Source organism: Molothrus ater, chromosome 8 (genome assembly GCF_012460135.2).
Source record: "Molothrus ater isolate BHLD 08-10-18 breed brown headed cowbird chromosome 8, BPBGC_Mater_1.1, whole genome shotgun sequence".
NCBI classification, from domain to species: Eukaryota; Metazoa; Chordata; class Aves; order Passeriformes; family Icteridae; genus Molothrus; species Molothrus ater.
In genome coordinates this window covers 16139295-16157337 of record NC_050485.2, presented here as the reverse complement: position 1 = coordinate 16157337, position 18043 = coordinate 16139295, and the positions used below count along the sequence as shown (strand labels likewise).

Below are 18043 nucleotides of genomic sequence, written 5' to 3'. Positions count from 1 at the left end.
TACATGTCATCTGTGTACTTTACCCAAATACATAAACTTATCTACTCCCACTGCAAGACATATTGTGGTACTGGACCAGGCATATTTTGGAATTCTTTCCTTGACACAGGCTCACACTGATTATAGATTGTACCTATTTTAAGGTAAGACTCAGTGTTTCCCATGTAGTTTGGAACAGGAAGTCCTCAATTTTAAAGGCAGTTCTGTAAGGAACTGGAACAGCAGCAGGTAATTTCTGCCAAATACTGTAATTGCAGTGAATTAGCCAATAAAGACAAAGAAGTTTAAAGAGAACTCTGATGCCTTTTTGAAAGTATCTTTCCATAAAGGTAAATTCAGGAATTAGGATTATTCTTTTTTTTAAGCATAAGGAAATTAAGGAACCAGGTCAAAGCAAGCAAGATAGTTCCTGCCACTTGGTGACACAGAGTTCCTCATGTCCCACATATGGGCTGATCACAAAGAAATCTTCTCATTAAACCTCTCCTTTGAAAACCTGAGTGAGAAAGTATTTACTCAAATACAGTAATGCAATCTGGCATGAAATGGCAGAAATAAAAATACAAACAGAACAGGGAAATTTAGATAATTTTGATAACTTCTATTTGTGCAGTTTATTTTAATAAGACTAAAGAGAAACCATAAAGTTCTTTCATTTTTCTTAACTACAATGGAAGCATGACCAAATAGATTAACTACCTATATTTAAAGATCCACTTTTGGACATATTGAATATATCAGAGCAATATACACAGGCAGGCACCAGAGTCACCCTGGATTTTAATATTACTGCTGAAATAAATTACTTCATAAATTATGCTTGGCCTACATGTATTTGCAGTTTATCAAATGATACAAGGCAGCAACCATTAGAAGAATTAAAAACATTTTTCAAATACTGCAAAGATGATACTGTGCATGGTCTCCCTCAATATACAGTCCTTGCAACTGTCCCTGACACTGAGATCATGCTGTAAATGAAGAGATGTTAGATCTCGTTGTTTTATGTCCTTATAAAAGGCAAGATGACATCTATTCCATCTGACAGCTAAGATATCAGTATTTCAGCATTATTATTATTATCAATATTATTTTTTTGTTCCAAAGCAGTTTTTTTAAACAGGCATTATATTAAAAAAAGTTATTCCGACATTCAACAGAAAATTCTGGAATAGGTGTGAATTTTAAACAACAAACATGGATCAAAGATGTTTCTCAGAGCATTATATTAAAAAAGACATATTGTTCCTCATTTCTGGAGTAGTGAGCTTATTGTTTTTGTTCAAGATTGATACTGTGAAAAAGAAAAATTGTAAATAATCTCCATTTTTGGATTTCCAAAAAGGTAAAAAGAATTTGTGTAGTTTTTTTCCAAAGACTTCTTTTCTTTTTCTTTGTTAATCTCAGTAAATCCTGACCTGTTGCTGTATGGAAATACATGTTTTTTCATAGTGTCCAAACTTCAGCACAGACTCTTCAGCAGCTGAGCTACAGAAAGGGGCTTTTCTTGTCATCCCACTCTGAATACCCCCCTAGGATTCATCCGTAAATTACAGGAGCTTTGGTGAAAACTCCATAATTAAAGATATAACTGTTTTTACAAGGCTGATTTTAGCACTCCTATTATCCCAATTTTATGCACTACTGCATATGTGTGAAAAAAAGGAGAATGCTATACCCACAATTCATTATAACCTGGTAAGTATGATATGTGACTTAGAAATTAAACAGAATTTCTAAACCTACAGGTAGTGGTGCAGGTGGCTGTGAAAACTTCTGTAGCACCCTAATTGCTGGCCCCACTCTTGCCTCAGATATGGAGATATGGCTGCTTTTTAAAATCTACCCTCAACTTCACACTGTGAAATGTCATATTAGCAGCCTTCCAAAGGGGAAGACCAGCATGATCTTATGCTGGGACAAATTCCAACTCAAATTTTCAAGACATCCCTTTTACTCGGTGTTGACACTTGCACAATTTGCAAATACAAGCAACAGTTTATACACAAGCATAGGTCCCATTGGCAATGCTTTCCAAAAACATAGTTTAGAATTTAAAAAAACTTTAAAATAACTATGTATCACATAGCTGCAACAAAAAATACATTTTCAAAATTGCTTACCCACTCTTCAGTGGAATAATTGAGCTAGAATTTTACAATGAATGCATACACAACATTAAGTATATTTCATCTAGACAGAAAGGCCCAATTTGCAGAACTTGGGCAAGCAGTGACCCCATTTTATTTCAGGGAAAAAACAAACCAAAATGCTCCAGGTTATTATGTTTCTTCTTTAGTTTTCTTCTATTATTTAAAAATTGATCACAGCCATTTCCTATACATTTAGCTGTATTTTCCACCATTAATAATTCAACTTACGGAATATGCAAGGAATGCATTTATTTTTATTCCTCATATATGCACAGGAAACCAGAAATAAAAATTTAAGGGGTTTATTATATTGAGTAAAATACTTCAGTTGTTTCTTCAGTTTGACACAATGCACAATTCATCAATAGGATGAATCACAATGCTCTTTTTCCAAATTATTGCACCACAACACTCAACCAACTCAAGCAGAAAGAGAAAGTTTAACCAAATGTAAATATGTGGAAATTGCATTCTACCAGGAGGGAGAGGACTGTGGACTCTGCCCTTTGCAAAGTAACAGAGGGATTTTAGTTATCAAAAGTAGCCATAAGTTCAGTCTTACACTTCTGCTGAAAGATACCTTGGCCAGACAGTAAAACTGAAATACTGCACCCAAGTGTCTATTTATGAAGTGCTCAAACAGGAGGCAGGAATCTGTTTTACAGCTAAACCCAGACAATTAGGTTATGTATTTTTCCAGGTAAGTAAAATTGATTCAACTACAGTAGGAACCACATAATTCTTTTGGTGCAAATATAATTTTTAGCAGCATATGATGGGATTTGGCAATATTCTTGTAGGTGAAAGCACTTGATACCGCAGATGTCTGAAAATACCATTTGTTTTCGCAATGAATAACAAGCATAGGATTTGTCATCACGATAATAATGAGATTTTGTCTAAAAGTAACAATCCCAACTAAACCATGGTATCAGAATTCAAAAATGTGGTTTCAACAACTGTGAAACATATCACAAAAACTAATTACAGTTACTTCTGCAGTCTGCCTCAGAAGTGCTGTAGGAAACAACTGTAACTGTTTACAAAGCTGATGATATTTCAAGAAAATGTAATTTTTTTAAAAAATAAAACATACAACTGACAGAAATGAATAGCAAATTATAAACATTATCATTTTGAACAGAATGCTTCTTATGAAATACAAAATGTGTGCAAACCATTAATTCTGCTTTCATTACAGCCAGCTTGGGGAAGAAATGCAGATTGCTTTAGAAAAAATATGTTCCCAGTCATAAAGTAAACGGAATACTCACATAATTTCACACTTACAGAAAAACTTCCTGCCAAAGAGGAAGATGAAGATTATCATAAAGCTCCTTACAGGCATCACCTAACCCAGCCTAATCGCATCCCTGCAAGGTGTGTTAGCTGTTATGTTGCTCTCTGCACACACGGTCCAACGAGAATAAGTAGGTTTACACCTCAAGAGCTCACAGTGATGTGGTGACTTGTTGGAAAGCCACCCTGGAGTTCCAGCTCCCTTAGCTCTGCCTTCACAGCTGGATCATCCAGCTCTTATATCGTGTAGAATCTACCCAAATGCAGGAACATAAGAAGTATGAAGCAGCCCAGATGTTCTGAAAATTCCATCAAGGCTTTCATTAATAAGAGCTAATGATACAGACAGTCTCTAAGGAGTGAATTAATGTAGTCCTGCCTTTCTTTCTCCTTCTATGACCAATGGACTGTGAAAGTAGGACATCAGCTTTATTTTTGCTTTTTCCTTTTTGATCTATTCTGTTCCTTATCACTTTACATCGACTTATTTTTCTTACCTTTTTAAATATACAGATATTCTGGTTGCTATTTCTGAAGGTGTTTATAGATATCAGGAATGTAAATCGTAGTGGGAATCATCAAGCAGCAGACATTTAAGCCTTTTCAGTTTCTCTGGCAATCTTCAACTTTCAAATGCCCCAAGAAGCCACCTCACAAATCTCTATTTTAACCATGAATAGACGACACTTTCTAAACTTCCACATGCACACAGTGAATAGAAGGCAATTACCTGAGCCTTTTGTAAAACAAGGTGATATACCTTAAAGGACATAACCTGTTCTTTTATGTTTAAACCAAAGAAAGTAGAACATTTTCTGAAGTTCCCCTTTCACTTAAGTATATCCAAAGGAAAAACAAATGGTAACACACAAAATACACAAAAGCCTCTGTCAGCCTTTACCAAAACCACATGGTTTTAGACTTGAGTAAGAAAGAAGAAAAAGTGACTTGTAGAATAAAGAAGCTACACTGAGCAATGAAATATATATATTTAGGTGCAATCATAACTAAATCACAGCTAGCAGAAGGAAAAATGGTCTGCAGAAAGACCAGATCTCAGGAAACAGGAGAGTCAACATGCCTCTGCAAAATAGCTTTGAAAATTCCTGCAGATTTGAGTAACTGACTTGGACATCCTCCCAGGAATCTTTCTGGTGGAAATGATCCCCAAGAAACTTTGTAAGGCATGCTGAGCATTAGAAGTCCAATTTAAAGCTTTTGACTGGATTCCCTCTAACATTGCAGTCTCTTGCCCTATCCTTTCACTAATTCTAAGTGCAAAGATTTCTTGTAGGGTCTGGACAGGGATGAATAACTACAGATGCTTTTCATACATAAATAAAACCATGCAGAAAGAACCCTCTGTTTTCTACCCAAAATACATACCTCCACAGCTAAACCTGACCAAAGGCTGAAACAGAAGCAGCTAGCTGACAATAAATCAGAACTGGTCTCCCACCCAAGTAATATAAATAACACAAGTATGACTTTCTGAGCCTTTAAAACTACTTCTAAGCTGTAACATATTTTTGCTGCAATAATAAAAAGTCAAGCTGCCTAAATAATTGAACTCCAGTAGTTCCATGGTAATTTTGCTCTAAGAGGGATCATCTCTTCCAAGTACTTCTCCAAACCTCTGTAGCATATTGCTGACTTTTACTCTCACTATATATTAGACTGAAAGGATAATTTCCAGAACTTTATTTTAGCTCAGAGCAGTATTCCACAGCCATTAGCTTTTTACCCATTTAGAATTATCCTCCCTTTCAATTTCTGGGAACTCAATAGTGTTCTGAATTTAACACCCAAAGAGTTAAGCCTTCCTATATTAACCACCTAGCAGCACAACCTCAAAGTAGCACACTAGGGATCAAAAGTAATCAGCAGTATACCAGGTCAGCCATTTTTGTAATTTTCCTGTTTAGTCATTTTACCTATTTCTTTGCCCTCTGGTTGCTTTTGAATGATATCTTAGTTATCTCCACCTCACACCTTTGGATTATGTGTCAATTTGGTCAGTGTGCTGCACATACCAAAGTGAGAGCATTTGTATCTGCGGTACCATTTTTGAAATGCACATTAGGAAACACCTAATAGTGTACACTCACACATCCCAGTTTGCCTGTAAGGCTCAAACCTGTGCTCTGTGGTGTTCATGCCAATTTTACTGGAAGGTAAGTATTGAAGCATCAAGCAATTATGTGACTTAAGCAAAGCCACTTGGGAGTTCTGTAACAAAATGGGACCAAACTTAAATGCCCCATGGCATCCATGTGCTAGGGATAACACAGCACTGACAGGACACTCAGGCTTCTCTGGACTGGCAGCTGCAAACAGTGGCATTGTCCGCAGCATCTCACATGGCACCAGATACTTTTGTTTTGCAGACTTGTGCATAAAGTGAGGAAAATACTTCTGTCTAAGAGCCAGGATTGATTCCTACACCTCCTAAACCAACTTTGTTTTATTAAACAGGCAACACTTTTTTCCAAAATTAGGACAATAAGATAATCTTTTATAATTCACATAGTGATTGAAACGTAAGACTTCCTTGTTTTCAATCTTCTAGAAATGAAAGTGGACTGAGAAATAGCCTTTTCTGGTCACCACAATAGAAGAGCCAAACTGAAGTGTTCAGAGGCGTATTTTTGGCAACAGAAAATTTTCAATTATATCTCCTGCAACTTTATGCATTTCAAATACTTGTCTCCCTTCTGTTAAATTTCTAATAGATATTGCACAACTTTGGCTCCATGTCCAGAATCCTTGCGCCAAATTAGACTCTGAAGGAATCTCATGTTTAGCTGATAAAGATAATTACGTAAACAAAAATTGCTTGTTTTTCCACTTACACTTCTGTAATTCAGACAAATCGAAACAAATCACAGAAACCAACGGCCAAATGAAAATAAGAAATCACATATATTTTAATTATGTGTGAAATCCTCTTTGGTCAGCTCTGTTTAATGTAGGACCCATTGATCATACCATGGTATTGTCTGTATTTCAACCATCTGAGCAGTTTAGAAACTACTTACAGCATGGGTTCCAATCAGAACCTAACTGTTCAACTGAGAGTTTGATATATTTTTGGAGCATCCCCTCTGCCTGAGTGTGTTAAAGGTAGCCTTCACAGAACAAAACAATTTATGTCAATCCTATGGAACCACTTTAACTGACTTCTAGTCCTTGGCAGTTCCACCCTTGTTGTTGTTCCACCAGCTACCACCATAGGTCAATCTTTACTTTTCATGACAGAGCATCTTTCATTTTGGAAATTTTCTTCTCCAGAATTTTTTATTTATCTCAAATTCTTGCAGCAGCTACACTTAAAACATCCTCGTGTGTTTATGTAATTTATAAACTCAGCTGTCTTCGTTGGTAAGACAAGTGCCAATTGTGTTGTATCTTCCATATTTCTATTACAGCAATTCTATCTTAATTAACAATAAAATACATAAGCTAAATTGTGCAGTCTTCACTATTATATTCACAGGATGCTTATGCCATTGCATCGTTACTGCATACAAGAAATATCTTGCAGGATTCCTGCCTACCAATATAAAACCAGTTTTCAAGATTTAAGTGTGTAATAAATTAGAAAATATTTCTCATAAGAGTAAATGTCTTCTGCAGCATAGCACTAATTCATTCTTGAAGAATAACATTTTCTCCTGTGAGGCAAGATGTATATTATTCAGAGGAAAACAAAAGAGAGAAGGAAGCAGCATATCTTTACCCTCCGCACGTCTTTGCCGAATGTTTCGCTGTAGCTGGTGCCCAGTATTTCAAACTGGACATAGGGGTTGGCTCCATCTTCTCTGAACTCCATAACACCAGTCAGCCCAGTTATATGGCCCTAAGGAAATAAGTTTGAGAAATTTCAGAACAGAATATATTTGCTTTCATAAACACTCCTCTGCATAAAATGTGCGCCAAATATGTTTAAATCATGTTTACAGTCAACTTAAATGTGGCCCTTGCATGTTCTTCAGTAGCTCAAACCCAGCACTAGACAAAAGATTGCAGTTTTTCAATTTTTTTCAGAAAAATACTTTAGCACTGACACACCCAGTGTTTATGGCCATCAGGTAATTACTGTCCACAGAAACAGACCCCAAAGAAAAAGAGAAGGGCCTTAGTGGACTGTAAGACAACAGCCTTCCCAGTGTAACTGAGGGCAGCGGGCTCAGTTCTTGCCTTGAGTACCAAAACAAAGAGGGCACCTGCTGTGCTCCCAAGAGAGGCATGAAGGAAAGACAAAATTGCAACTCTGAAGCTATCAGAGTTTGATTCTGGCTTTGTAGCAATGAAGCTTGAAGTAACATCAAAGTTCAAATTAATTTAGCAACAAAGGATGGCATCATTAGAACTTGTCAGAATGACCCAATTGCATCATTTTACTGAAGAAAAATTATTTCATCAATATATATTTGGGAACAGGGAGTTTCTTCTGAACAACTACAAAAGTTGGAATAGTGACAAATTAGGTTTTTTTTCTACTATTACTTGTGATCAAGTAACTTTTATACAAGAAATTGCCATGTGTCTGCAAAGCCACAGCTCTGTCCACGTTTGAGTATTTCAGCATGGTGCAAGACAGTGTAACTGTTAGTGACAGCTTAGCCAAATCAGATCCTTCTTGCTCTGCTCTGGGATACAGTACACAAGTAGATACTAACGCTCAGCTAACTTACAAAGCTATCTGAGCTGTCAAAAATGCAACATAATTCTTAAACCTCATAATTTATTTCCCCTCCTGCCCACTTCAAGCCACTTAAGTTATCCTTTTGCAAAAATGCATGAATCAATGCCCATGACTACTCCTGATCCTACTTCCTGCACAGAAGGCAGCTAGAGTACAGAAGCAGAACACAGCACCACTGGACCCACACTGCACTGTGCGCAACTTGTTTATCATAAATCATTTGCTTGTTTAAGAGCTGCAGATTGTCCTTGGTTGTTGTAGATCACTTGCTTGTAATACATCAAAGAAAAGTTGAACACAAGTTAAAACCTTCAAATGCTCAAATAGACATGAAGCAACTCATTCAATTGCTCACAAAATGGTGGTTTGCCTTTTCTCACCTTCTTAATAGTCTCTAGCATGGATCTTCCTCCATTCCAAGGTTTGGTGGATTTCCTCATGCAGTTCAGACTTGCCATGCTGTGCCATTTCCTGTCCTCCAGTTTTCTGTGGAAAGCATTGGCCAGCATGAGCACACTGTCATACAGGTACAGGTTGGAAACCTGCAAACAATAATAAGAATGAGCTGCTTTTTTTTATGTGAGCATCTTCCAAAGAAATGATAAAAACCAGCAAAGAAAACTAAAGAAGGCATAAATAAGAACTAAAAGCTGGGTATATTCAACATGTTCAACAGCCAAAGCATTTGAGACAAATGTCTGTGCTCCTGAGTCCCTCTGTCCAAGGGATTCTGGCACATGGGCACTGCCTGAGCATTACTGCAATGCAGTGCTGTAAAGAGAAATCACACTCCACATATAAACTCAAACTATAGAGGGAGTACAGCTATCTATCAATGAAAGACAAGGATTGCTACTTTTTCAGCCCTTTCAGCAAGGAGGGAAAGACAGGATGGAATTAAGTTCTTGGGGGTTTTATTCATTTGAGCAACTGGTAATTTCTGGAACAGCAAAATCCAACACACACACAAGTCTTTAGAACAGGAGGAGAAATGACAGTATTATTTTGGTCTTAGCATCTCTTTCCACCAAATATTCATGACACTGGTTATGTGTTACTTTCTCTGGAGCTACTGAATTTAGCCTTCTTAGTCTTCAATTCACATGAGAGAAACAGAAATAAAGAATTGATGACAAAGACTCCAGTAAGAACAGAACACCACACTAGTAATGCTGAGCTATGTATTTAATTTTTCAAACCAAGACACGTCTAGCAATACGTGATTAGATCTTTTGACAGGCAGTGGTATCCAGCTCAGATGGTAAAACTTTAGTAGAGGAAGTTGGCTGAGACGACACTAATACTAATAATAATAATATTTCTTCTAGCTGTAGGCTTTAATCATGATCATCCCTTACTTTGCCATTTATCTCCTGGATTTTTCTAGTTCATCTTAGAAAGTAATGCCTAGAGAGCAGGAAAGGGTTGCAGGTGGAAGTTAATTCAGCTGCATACTTCCTATAAATATGACTCTTTAGGTGTCTCAATAAAAATGACACTCTATGAAAGCTCAAACACTTATTACTGTTGAATCACTGGGTGGAAGTAAACTTCTGATATCTGTAAGATGTTAATCTCCAGAAACAAAATGTTTCATGTTCCATAATCTGGAGTTTGACGTAAATTGAGAACCTAGGCACTTTGAAATATCTTCCAGTATAAGTAAATCTGAACAAAAGATATCTAAGCAAAAATTAATTTTGAAAGAATCAAAATACAAAGAAAAAAAGATCTTGCAAATACACACTTATTTAAGTGACTGAGCATAAAAAGGGATCTTAACATGAAAACAATGCAAAGCCTATGAGATACTATCAGGGAGAATCTCTCTCATCTGGCATTGCCATTTTTTCCCCTTCTTTTCTTTCCAGCCTTGCTGAACAAGCACTCCACATTGCCTTTTTTTGCTATTTTATCCACTTAAATATTTTCTTTTTAGAATATTTCCTGAAGTAGCTATATGTCATACTTCCTCTGGTTTTAAGAAACGTAATTAAGGAGTTGATAGGAGTCCCAGCAACCAAGTTTCTGTTCAATTGCATCTGTTTCCCAGTTCTATAGGTATTTCCAAACAACTTTCAAATAAAGCAATCAAGCAAATCCTTATTATTCAGGAGGGCACTTTTCTTCTGGGTTAAACAACTCTTCACAGGAAAAAAAATCCAAACAAACCTCAAATCCCACAAGACACACCACCCCAAACCACAAAATCCAATTTCTTAGAAATATGTTTAAAATACATAAGGAAAAATGCCATTTATTACAAGCCTTCATGATCTTCTTTGCTCCCAAGTGAATTTGGTTTTGCAGACTCGCTTTTAACTGACAACAAATTGTCTGTTGCCTTGGAACACCCACAGATCAGAAATGCCTTTTATATTCTCCGTTTGGCACTGTTCTTTTGCAGTTCTGGAAAACTGCAGCCTCATTCCCAAAAACAGTGCTTGGTTTGCTAGCAGAGAGCTCCAAGGCAAAATACAAGATGCACTTGGGTACACTGCTTTCTGCTTTTCATGTGCTTGGAGAAGACACCACAGTTCTGCACATGTGACTGACAGAGCTTGGGAGAGTTGCACTGAGGATCTCAGCCTGCACAACCCGGCACCCAACTCAAATTACCTCCTGCTGGAGAGCAAAACAAAAAATCCTGTGTTTTCCAACCCAATCCTCACCGTTCAGCTCGACCTTTAACGGACTTCGCATCACTATTGTTCCATTAACTTCTTTTGAAAGAATGCTATGAACTGAGAGGTCTGCACAAGAGGAGTCTCCACACATTTATCCTTATTCTACATCTGGACATCTGTACCAAGGCAGAAGAAAATGTTGCAGAGCATACACCAGAGTACTTTTTTTTGCCATGGAAAGAATATTCTGCATGTTCTGTTGTATTATCCACTGGTATTTTGCCACTCTGATTCTCTTCTGCTGAAAGCCTCATCCCAAATATGAGTAAATGGTGCTTTTTAATCAGCAAAATTCCTTCCATCATATAATCGTACTCTATTTACTCCAGTGAAAATGACATGCATGCATAACTACATTTTACTCATTACTCACTGAAGAGGCAACATCTATGGAAGAGTAAGCTGCATCTTACTCACACAATCAACACTTCTATTTTAGAACAGAAAATATGCAAGCTAGGAAAAAAAACAGCATCAAAATTTCCAAAACTAAAGCTGGATCTCTAATGGTAAAAAAAAAGAACAACCAAAAAAAACCCACAAGCATTCTGGCCTGATCTCACAGTAAATTCAGATTCTAATAATTTTCTTTATTACATTCAAATACAACCAAATCTCTGCATATGTCATAAATCATATTTGCAATATGAGTTTCCTGTAACCTCCAGAATATGCTGAGAGAAGAAAAAGAATTCAGCAGACATGGCCTGCATGCCCTTGTTACTGTACCTGCACACATACTTTAATTTTCAATGAACTGTCAAGTTCCCTGTGAGTATGAATTTGACCAATGAAAGGGAATTTTTGAGATACCCAAGGGTTCGGCTGTACTCTGATTCCACCAGTCAGAGGCATGAGAAAATAGTTAATTTTAAAAATTCATCTTCGGGTAGCATTCAGAATCGGTAGCAAAGCCAGAGAGAACTGAAACAAGGCAATATACTCGGCTACTTTGGGTTTTCAAAGCTCAGCAGCATTTTTTAATTCCCCTATTAGGATATTCACAGGGGAACAGAGGAAGAAAGGACATATCTTTCTGAAGCAATTTCCCTTAATAGAATAAAAATTCCTAGACTAGAACAAAGTACTTGATTTTGGTCATGTTTGGAGGAAATGACAGTAATTTTTAGTTCTTTCTCTCCATTGCTGACAGTGTAAGAGCTGGAGGTACTGAAATGGTTTTTGATCTATCTGCTATAAGAATGATGGTGACTGCTTCACCAATATGTTAAAGAATATATCCTGTACATGAATAATTTTAGGCATGTTCTGGTTTATCTTCTGGAAATGATTCCATACTTCATGAAACTCTTTTTTGCACTGAAGAAATAAATCCACCATACACTAGTAGAGCAAGCAGAAATTTTCAAGAATGGAAATCTATCACAGTATTAAATGTCATTTCATAGAAGTTGCTATGTGAATTTCATGAGAGTTTCCAGAATGATTTTACTTTCAAAGTTAAGTATGAAGAAAGCTCTTTGCTCCTTCAGAGGGACTAATCACAGACAAGTGCTCTTCTGAGAAGGCCAGCAAGCCACAAAGACTGACCCCAACTCCTGAGTGGCCAGCAAAGCCAGGAATCTAGCCAGAGATCAGCTGAAAGGCAAGCTGACACTGAGATGCCACTACTTCAAAAACTCATTCCGAAGCTGGGCATCTGTACTCTGCTGCTGCCAAAACTGCTCTGTGAGTGGCCACAGCAATCAGCTCCAAGGATGAAGCAGATGGAAGAGGAGTTCAGAGCAAGTGCAGCCCACCAGAAATGCCTGCTGCCTGAGGAGAGAGATCATGGTGACTGCTATGCACACGCCAGCATGCCCTAAACCTGTGTGTCAACTTCCACAGCTCAGGTACTGCCTGGTGCAGTTGCACATTTGTGTCTGTAATGACAGAGAGCATCTTAGCAGGAGCAGCAAAGATTGATGCCTTATTCATGGTATAACGGTGTGCTAACAAGGATATTGTTAGAGCAGAGGGACTCAAAATTTGACTTGTTTCATTTTCTTAAATACATGTCAAAGAATGGCAGAATTTCTTGGATTGGAAGGGACCTTTAAGATCTAACTCCAACCCCCATCTGGCTGTGGGAAGGAATGCCATTCACTAGACCAGGTTGCTCAAAGCCCCGTTCATCCTGGCCTTGGGACACTGCCAAATTTGGGGCATTCACAACATGTGACTGGAGGACTCGCCAGTGAGGACTGAAGCAAATAAATCATTGAGGACTTCAACCTTCTCCTTATCCTGAGTAACCAAGTCTCCTATTTCATTCAGATGGTTCATATTTTTGCTCATTTCCCTTTTATCACCAACTGTACATATAGAAGATTTTGGGTTTTCCCTTGACATTCATGGTCAGACTTAATTCTGTCCAGGCTTTAGTTTTCCAAACCTGATCCCTGACTGCTCAGACAATTTCTCTGTGTTTCTCAGCAGCTTCCTGTCCCAGATTTCAGTCTCTGCAGAGAGACTTCCTTTTAGTGTTTTGTGTTTTTTCTAGGGTGAACACCATTTGTTTATTCCTGCAGGCCTCCTGGCATTTCTGACTGACTTCTCTTCTTTCTGGATCCCCCTCAGACCACTGCAGGCTGTATCTCTGTGGCCCACACAGATCAACAGCAGCAGATCATGGCCAGTGTATGAGGCCTCGTAGTCACTCAGTCCCATCCCTGTTACAATGTCGTATCAGGAACCAGGTGCCTCCATGTGTCTCAGAATAAAGTCACCCACTGCTGTCACCTGCTGTGCTTTCTGAGTTGAGCCAGTTGCTACACAAGGAGCAGATGAGGCTGCCTTACTCAGCTCCAGCCTCTCCCCTGATCTGAAGGGTCTTTTCAGCCTGCAAGTGGTCAAGTGACTCTGCAAGAGCACATCAGGCTTTGGGGAAAGTCTCCTCCTCCTGCAGGTTTTCACGCTCTTCACCACCCTCCATCCCTCCCTTCTGGGTGGTGCCAGCAGGAAAGTTTGGATCTGTTTAGCTGTGGGTCCACTTGCAGACTGCGCTTTGAGCCAGCTCTCCAACTCCTTCCCAGCGTCCCTGATGTTCCTCCCCCTTCCCATGGGCCTTTCCTCCCTCTTTCCATGTGCTCCTGCAGCTCAGGCAGGTGTATCCAGGGGCTCCTGCAGCTCAGGCAGGTGTGTCTGGAGGTTCTGTGCCTGGACACCCCTTTCACAGGCAGGGGCACCAGGGGATGGGGCCCGGCCATCCCTGGAGACTGAGGCCTGCACTGCAGCCTCTCCCTCAGCAGCCCCAGCTGGTGGAGGCACACAAAGTGCCACACCACAGCCCTGTCCTGGCCACCACTGTCCCCAGGGCTGCCTTGGGAGCTGTTTGTCCTGGTCCTGACCACAGCCATCATCTCTCGTGGGCAGAGCCTGTTGTGAGACAGCACACCAGTGCCTAGATTATAAATACACACTTGCTGCTCAGGGAGAGCGGGATCACAGCCAGCACTCTGGCATTCAGGGAAACACAGTCAAAAACAAACATTCATTAAAGACTCAAATGTCATCTTCCAACTTCCAAAGGGCTGTTTATTTATTATCCCTAAGGCAAATGAAATAAAATGACTAAAATTCTCCTACAACCACCAAAAAATAGGCCTCAAGTGTATATTTATTCAAGCTTTCTGTCAGTAAGGCATCTAACTACTGTATTATTTAGTGTTCTGCCCATTCTAGTTTTAAGTATCTCAATGAGCTTTCCAAATAGTTCTTTGTAAGACTGCACTCTCAGAATCTCTTTTTAATTGATAAGCAGCTCTTCTTTGCTTGTAAATTTTCTCCTGTTTTTACACAGTTACACATATCACAACACTCTTCCCTTCTTACAGGTTCTAGTCTCTGAATGCTCACTGTCCTTCAGCTATTTATTGTGGGCATTTATCATTATGAGTGTTTTCTTTGCCAGTATGTTTTGTAACAATGTGTCAGCAATAATACAAGGCCTGGATTACCCTATAATGCCCAAGTTTGTTAGCTGGAGGCATTGGCTTCAGTCACTAAACATCTCAGGAATTTGGCACAGCTAACACTAACTATGCAAGCAAAGTCTAGTAGGAGTGCCTTGATAAAGAGAACTGAACATAACCAAGAGTCAAACAGAAGGACAAGAGGTAAATGCTGGAATTGTGTAAAACAGCATCAAAGATTATAATTTTATTTTACCTCATTTATAAATAAATATAGGTACAAATTAGGTTTCAGAGGTGATAAATGAAAAATGGAGGTACTTTTGATGCTTTTTTTGAGCCACTATTGTCTGCTTCCTGATTGAGTGGCGAACAAAAATTCAATGAAATAATTATGCAAATAGAGAAATCCAGCAGTCAAAAGAGGCAGAGAAGAAAAGATCATTGCAGAGCCTACCTGGGGTTTTAACCTCCAGTGTGATCACAAAATCCCCCATGGCCACGGGACACCCGCAGTGCTTTGGGGTTTTTAATGAATTCTTCTGCTAACACACCTCGTAGAAAACACATGTCATTGGGCTTCAGGGAGAGATTTGTGCTGGGCAATGGGCAGTAAAGTCAGTTCAAGGATACTTTACATTCACATTGTACTCAGAAACAATTTCACTGTGACTGAACATCTGGCCAAAAATCCAAATTAAACTTTGCTAAAGAGACCAGTAAATATAGGTTTGCATTGAAAGAAAAGGAAAAATGTGGCTCATCAATCCTTTATGGGAGAAAGTGAATGCTTTAATAGGGTTTAATCAATATTTACTGCCCCTCAGTAGCACTCTACAGTTGTGTAATAATAGCAGTGTTAACAAGCCAGATGAGAATAAAGCCATTTAGTTGGACAAAATTGCATGACCAGGCCCTTAAGTTTAGGCACTCAAACACATCCTAAGAAATAACTTCACTTACAGTAGTTATATTGCAGTGACTCCTGGACAGAAAATAGATCAGAAATAAAAACCCAGCGTTGTAGGAGCAACTGCTAAGAGATGCCTACATAGATATCTGATGGACACATCACTGAAGAATGGAATTTTTATTCAAGGAGAAGATCTGCTCTTTCAATGAATATCTTCCCACACTTCTCAATGTCTCCTCAAATATGTCCAAGCAATGTCTGGAATAGTTCTTCAGCAGAGAGGCTGGACTCTCAGTCAGGAATAAGCTCATTAATTTTGTGACACAGGATACTGGAGTTTTCTTTTTGCCTTTTCAATCCTACTATGCATTTTGGGTCATGCTAAATTATTTCAGATACACTGTGTCCCTGTAATATATTTTAAAAGCTTTAGAATCTTACATGGATTGAACTCATCAACTACATAAATAGTAAGCAAGGGCAAAAAAAAACTAATGGGAATTACATTTCTAAAGAGAAATCTTTCTTTAAAAAAACAAACAAAAAAAATCTGATTTTGAATTTATTAATGCATTGTGACTAACCTAACAAAAGAAAAAAATACCTTCACCAAAAATCAAGTATGTAGAGTGCCATCAAAACTAATACGTCAAGAGAAATATTTTGGAAAGAAGCAAATTATACAGCAAAAGTTTTTCAAATTGAGTCTGTAAGAACATTTCTGAAATCATCTATAAAGTTTAATAGCAACTAGACCACTATGTACCATTCAAATGCCATGTGAGGATTCATACCAGGCCTGGCTTGGACTATGAATCCTGAAGTGTTTCACTGCTTTCTCTCCAGATGAGGCAACACTGACAACACTGTTGGCTCAAACCACAGGACACCAATGGCCAACGGAAGAAAGCAAGTTCTAAACTGTGTCTTTTCCATTTAGCAACAGTAAAAGAGATGGACACAAAAAATCCTACCTGAAGAATAAGACAGTGAGAAATTCAGTCCTCTGAAGTCAAATAAAAAGATCAAGACAGGAAACTTTATAAAGCTTTTTCTCCACTTGAAGCAGAAACCCAGATGAGTATATTATACGTGCAAGAAATAAGGGCATGGGCAAAATTTTGACAAGTGGGTTGATGGAATAAGATTGGATTTCCACAAAGCATTCAGAACAGACGAGTTTTTGGATGAGCTTGCAGAACAGCCTGATCTTTAAAAGGCTTGTCAGAATGCCAAACCGGGATGATCACCCACTGAAAAACAACCTTCCAGGATATGGTACTAAAGACACAGAGAACAAAATCATTCCAAAAAGATTTTCATTAATTTAGCCGGAACAAAGTTAATAATCCATGACGTAAATGTTTCTTTCTTCACTAGCTTGTTAAAAGTGCTAAATTCTCCCCTAGAAAAATACTACAGCTAGAGGTTGACAGAGATCAGCTTATTGTTCTTCAAAGTCATTAAATAAATAATTAACCAACAATAGCTGGTAAGTTACCTTGACAACAAGCAATTATTAATATGAGACTGCCCAAGGGAGAATGAAGCAAGGATTTCCAAACTGTGGTCTTAATCAAAGTACTTCAAAGCAACACAAAGACTCAGTGCTGGCAGGCAGTCACTGCCTCTGGTGGATTCATGCAGCCTGACACGGAGCTTGGAGCTGCTGCAGCCTCTGGCAACAGGGGTAATTCAGTGATGTACTTCTGTACAGCAAAAGGTCACTACTCTCTTTTTAAGCAGGAAAAGGGAAACAGAAAATTGCAAGTACCTGAATTACAGGACCATTAATAACATGTCAGTCACATTCAAATTAATATAAGCTGTATGTCCACAAGGTGTTACATAAGATATTTTGGCAAAACCTATGAAAAATAAATGTAGCTATGGAACACTTCAGGTATAACTCCACATGACAAAAACATCCTGTATTCAATCTATAGACACTTAAAATATACTGGGGATAGCTAATTTGGAGAGCTCTCACATGTGCCCTCTGTCTTTCATGCCAATGCAACCAAACATGAAAGCTACAGAATCAGCTGCCAAAAACATTTTACCTCTGCACTTCTTTATCTCTCTTCTTTTTAAGTTCATAGAAAAGGAACTAATGGGCAAAACATAACATTACCATTCCATTACCATTCCATTCTCCCAAAGATAGTTTCTAAGGTGGTATAAAATTTATGGAAGACAGAAACTGAGAAGGCTTTGTTTCCAAAAATCCACATCTGGAAATCAGCAGGAAGAGGGTCCTTATCTAAAGATCCTTATCAATTAAATTCAGTAATAGGACATGAGGCTGATGGTGTTAGCAAATCCACTCCCAGTTACCAGTTTGCAAATTTGCAAATTAGAACTTGCTC

General features: G+C 38.4%; 1 protein-coding gene across 1 annotated transcript in view; it reads right to left on the bottom strand.

The window, feature by feature from the left end:
* The window catches only part of GRID1 (glutamate ionotropic receptor delta type subunit 1), a 485687-nt gene that overhangs the window by 86151 nt on the left and 381493 nt on the right, over positions 1–18043 (bottom strand). Inside the window, exons 7-8 of the mRNA XM_036385574.1 lie at positions 8541–8702; positions 7192–7311 (exon numbers count right to left, since the gene is read on the bottom strand). Of these exons, the coding sequence (XP_036241467.1) occupies positions 7192–7311; positions 8541–8702 (282 nt within the window). The remainder of the gene's footprint in view (positions 1–7191; positions 7312–8540; positions 8703–18043) is intronic.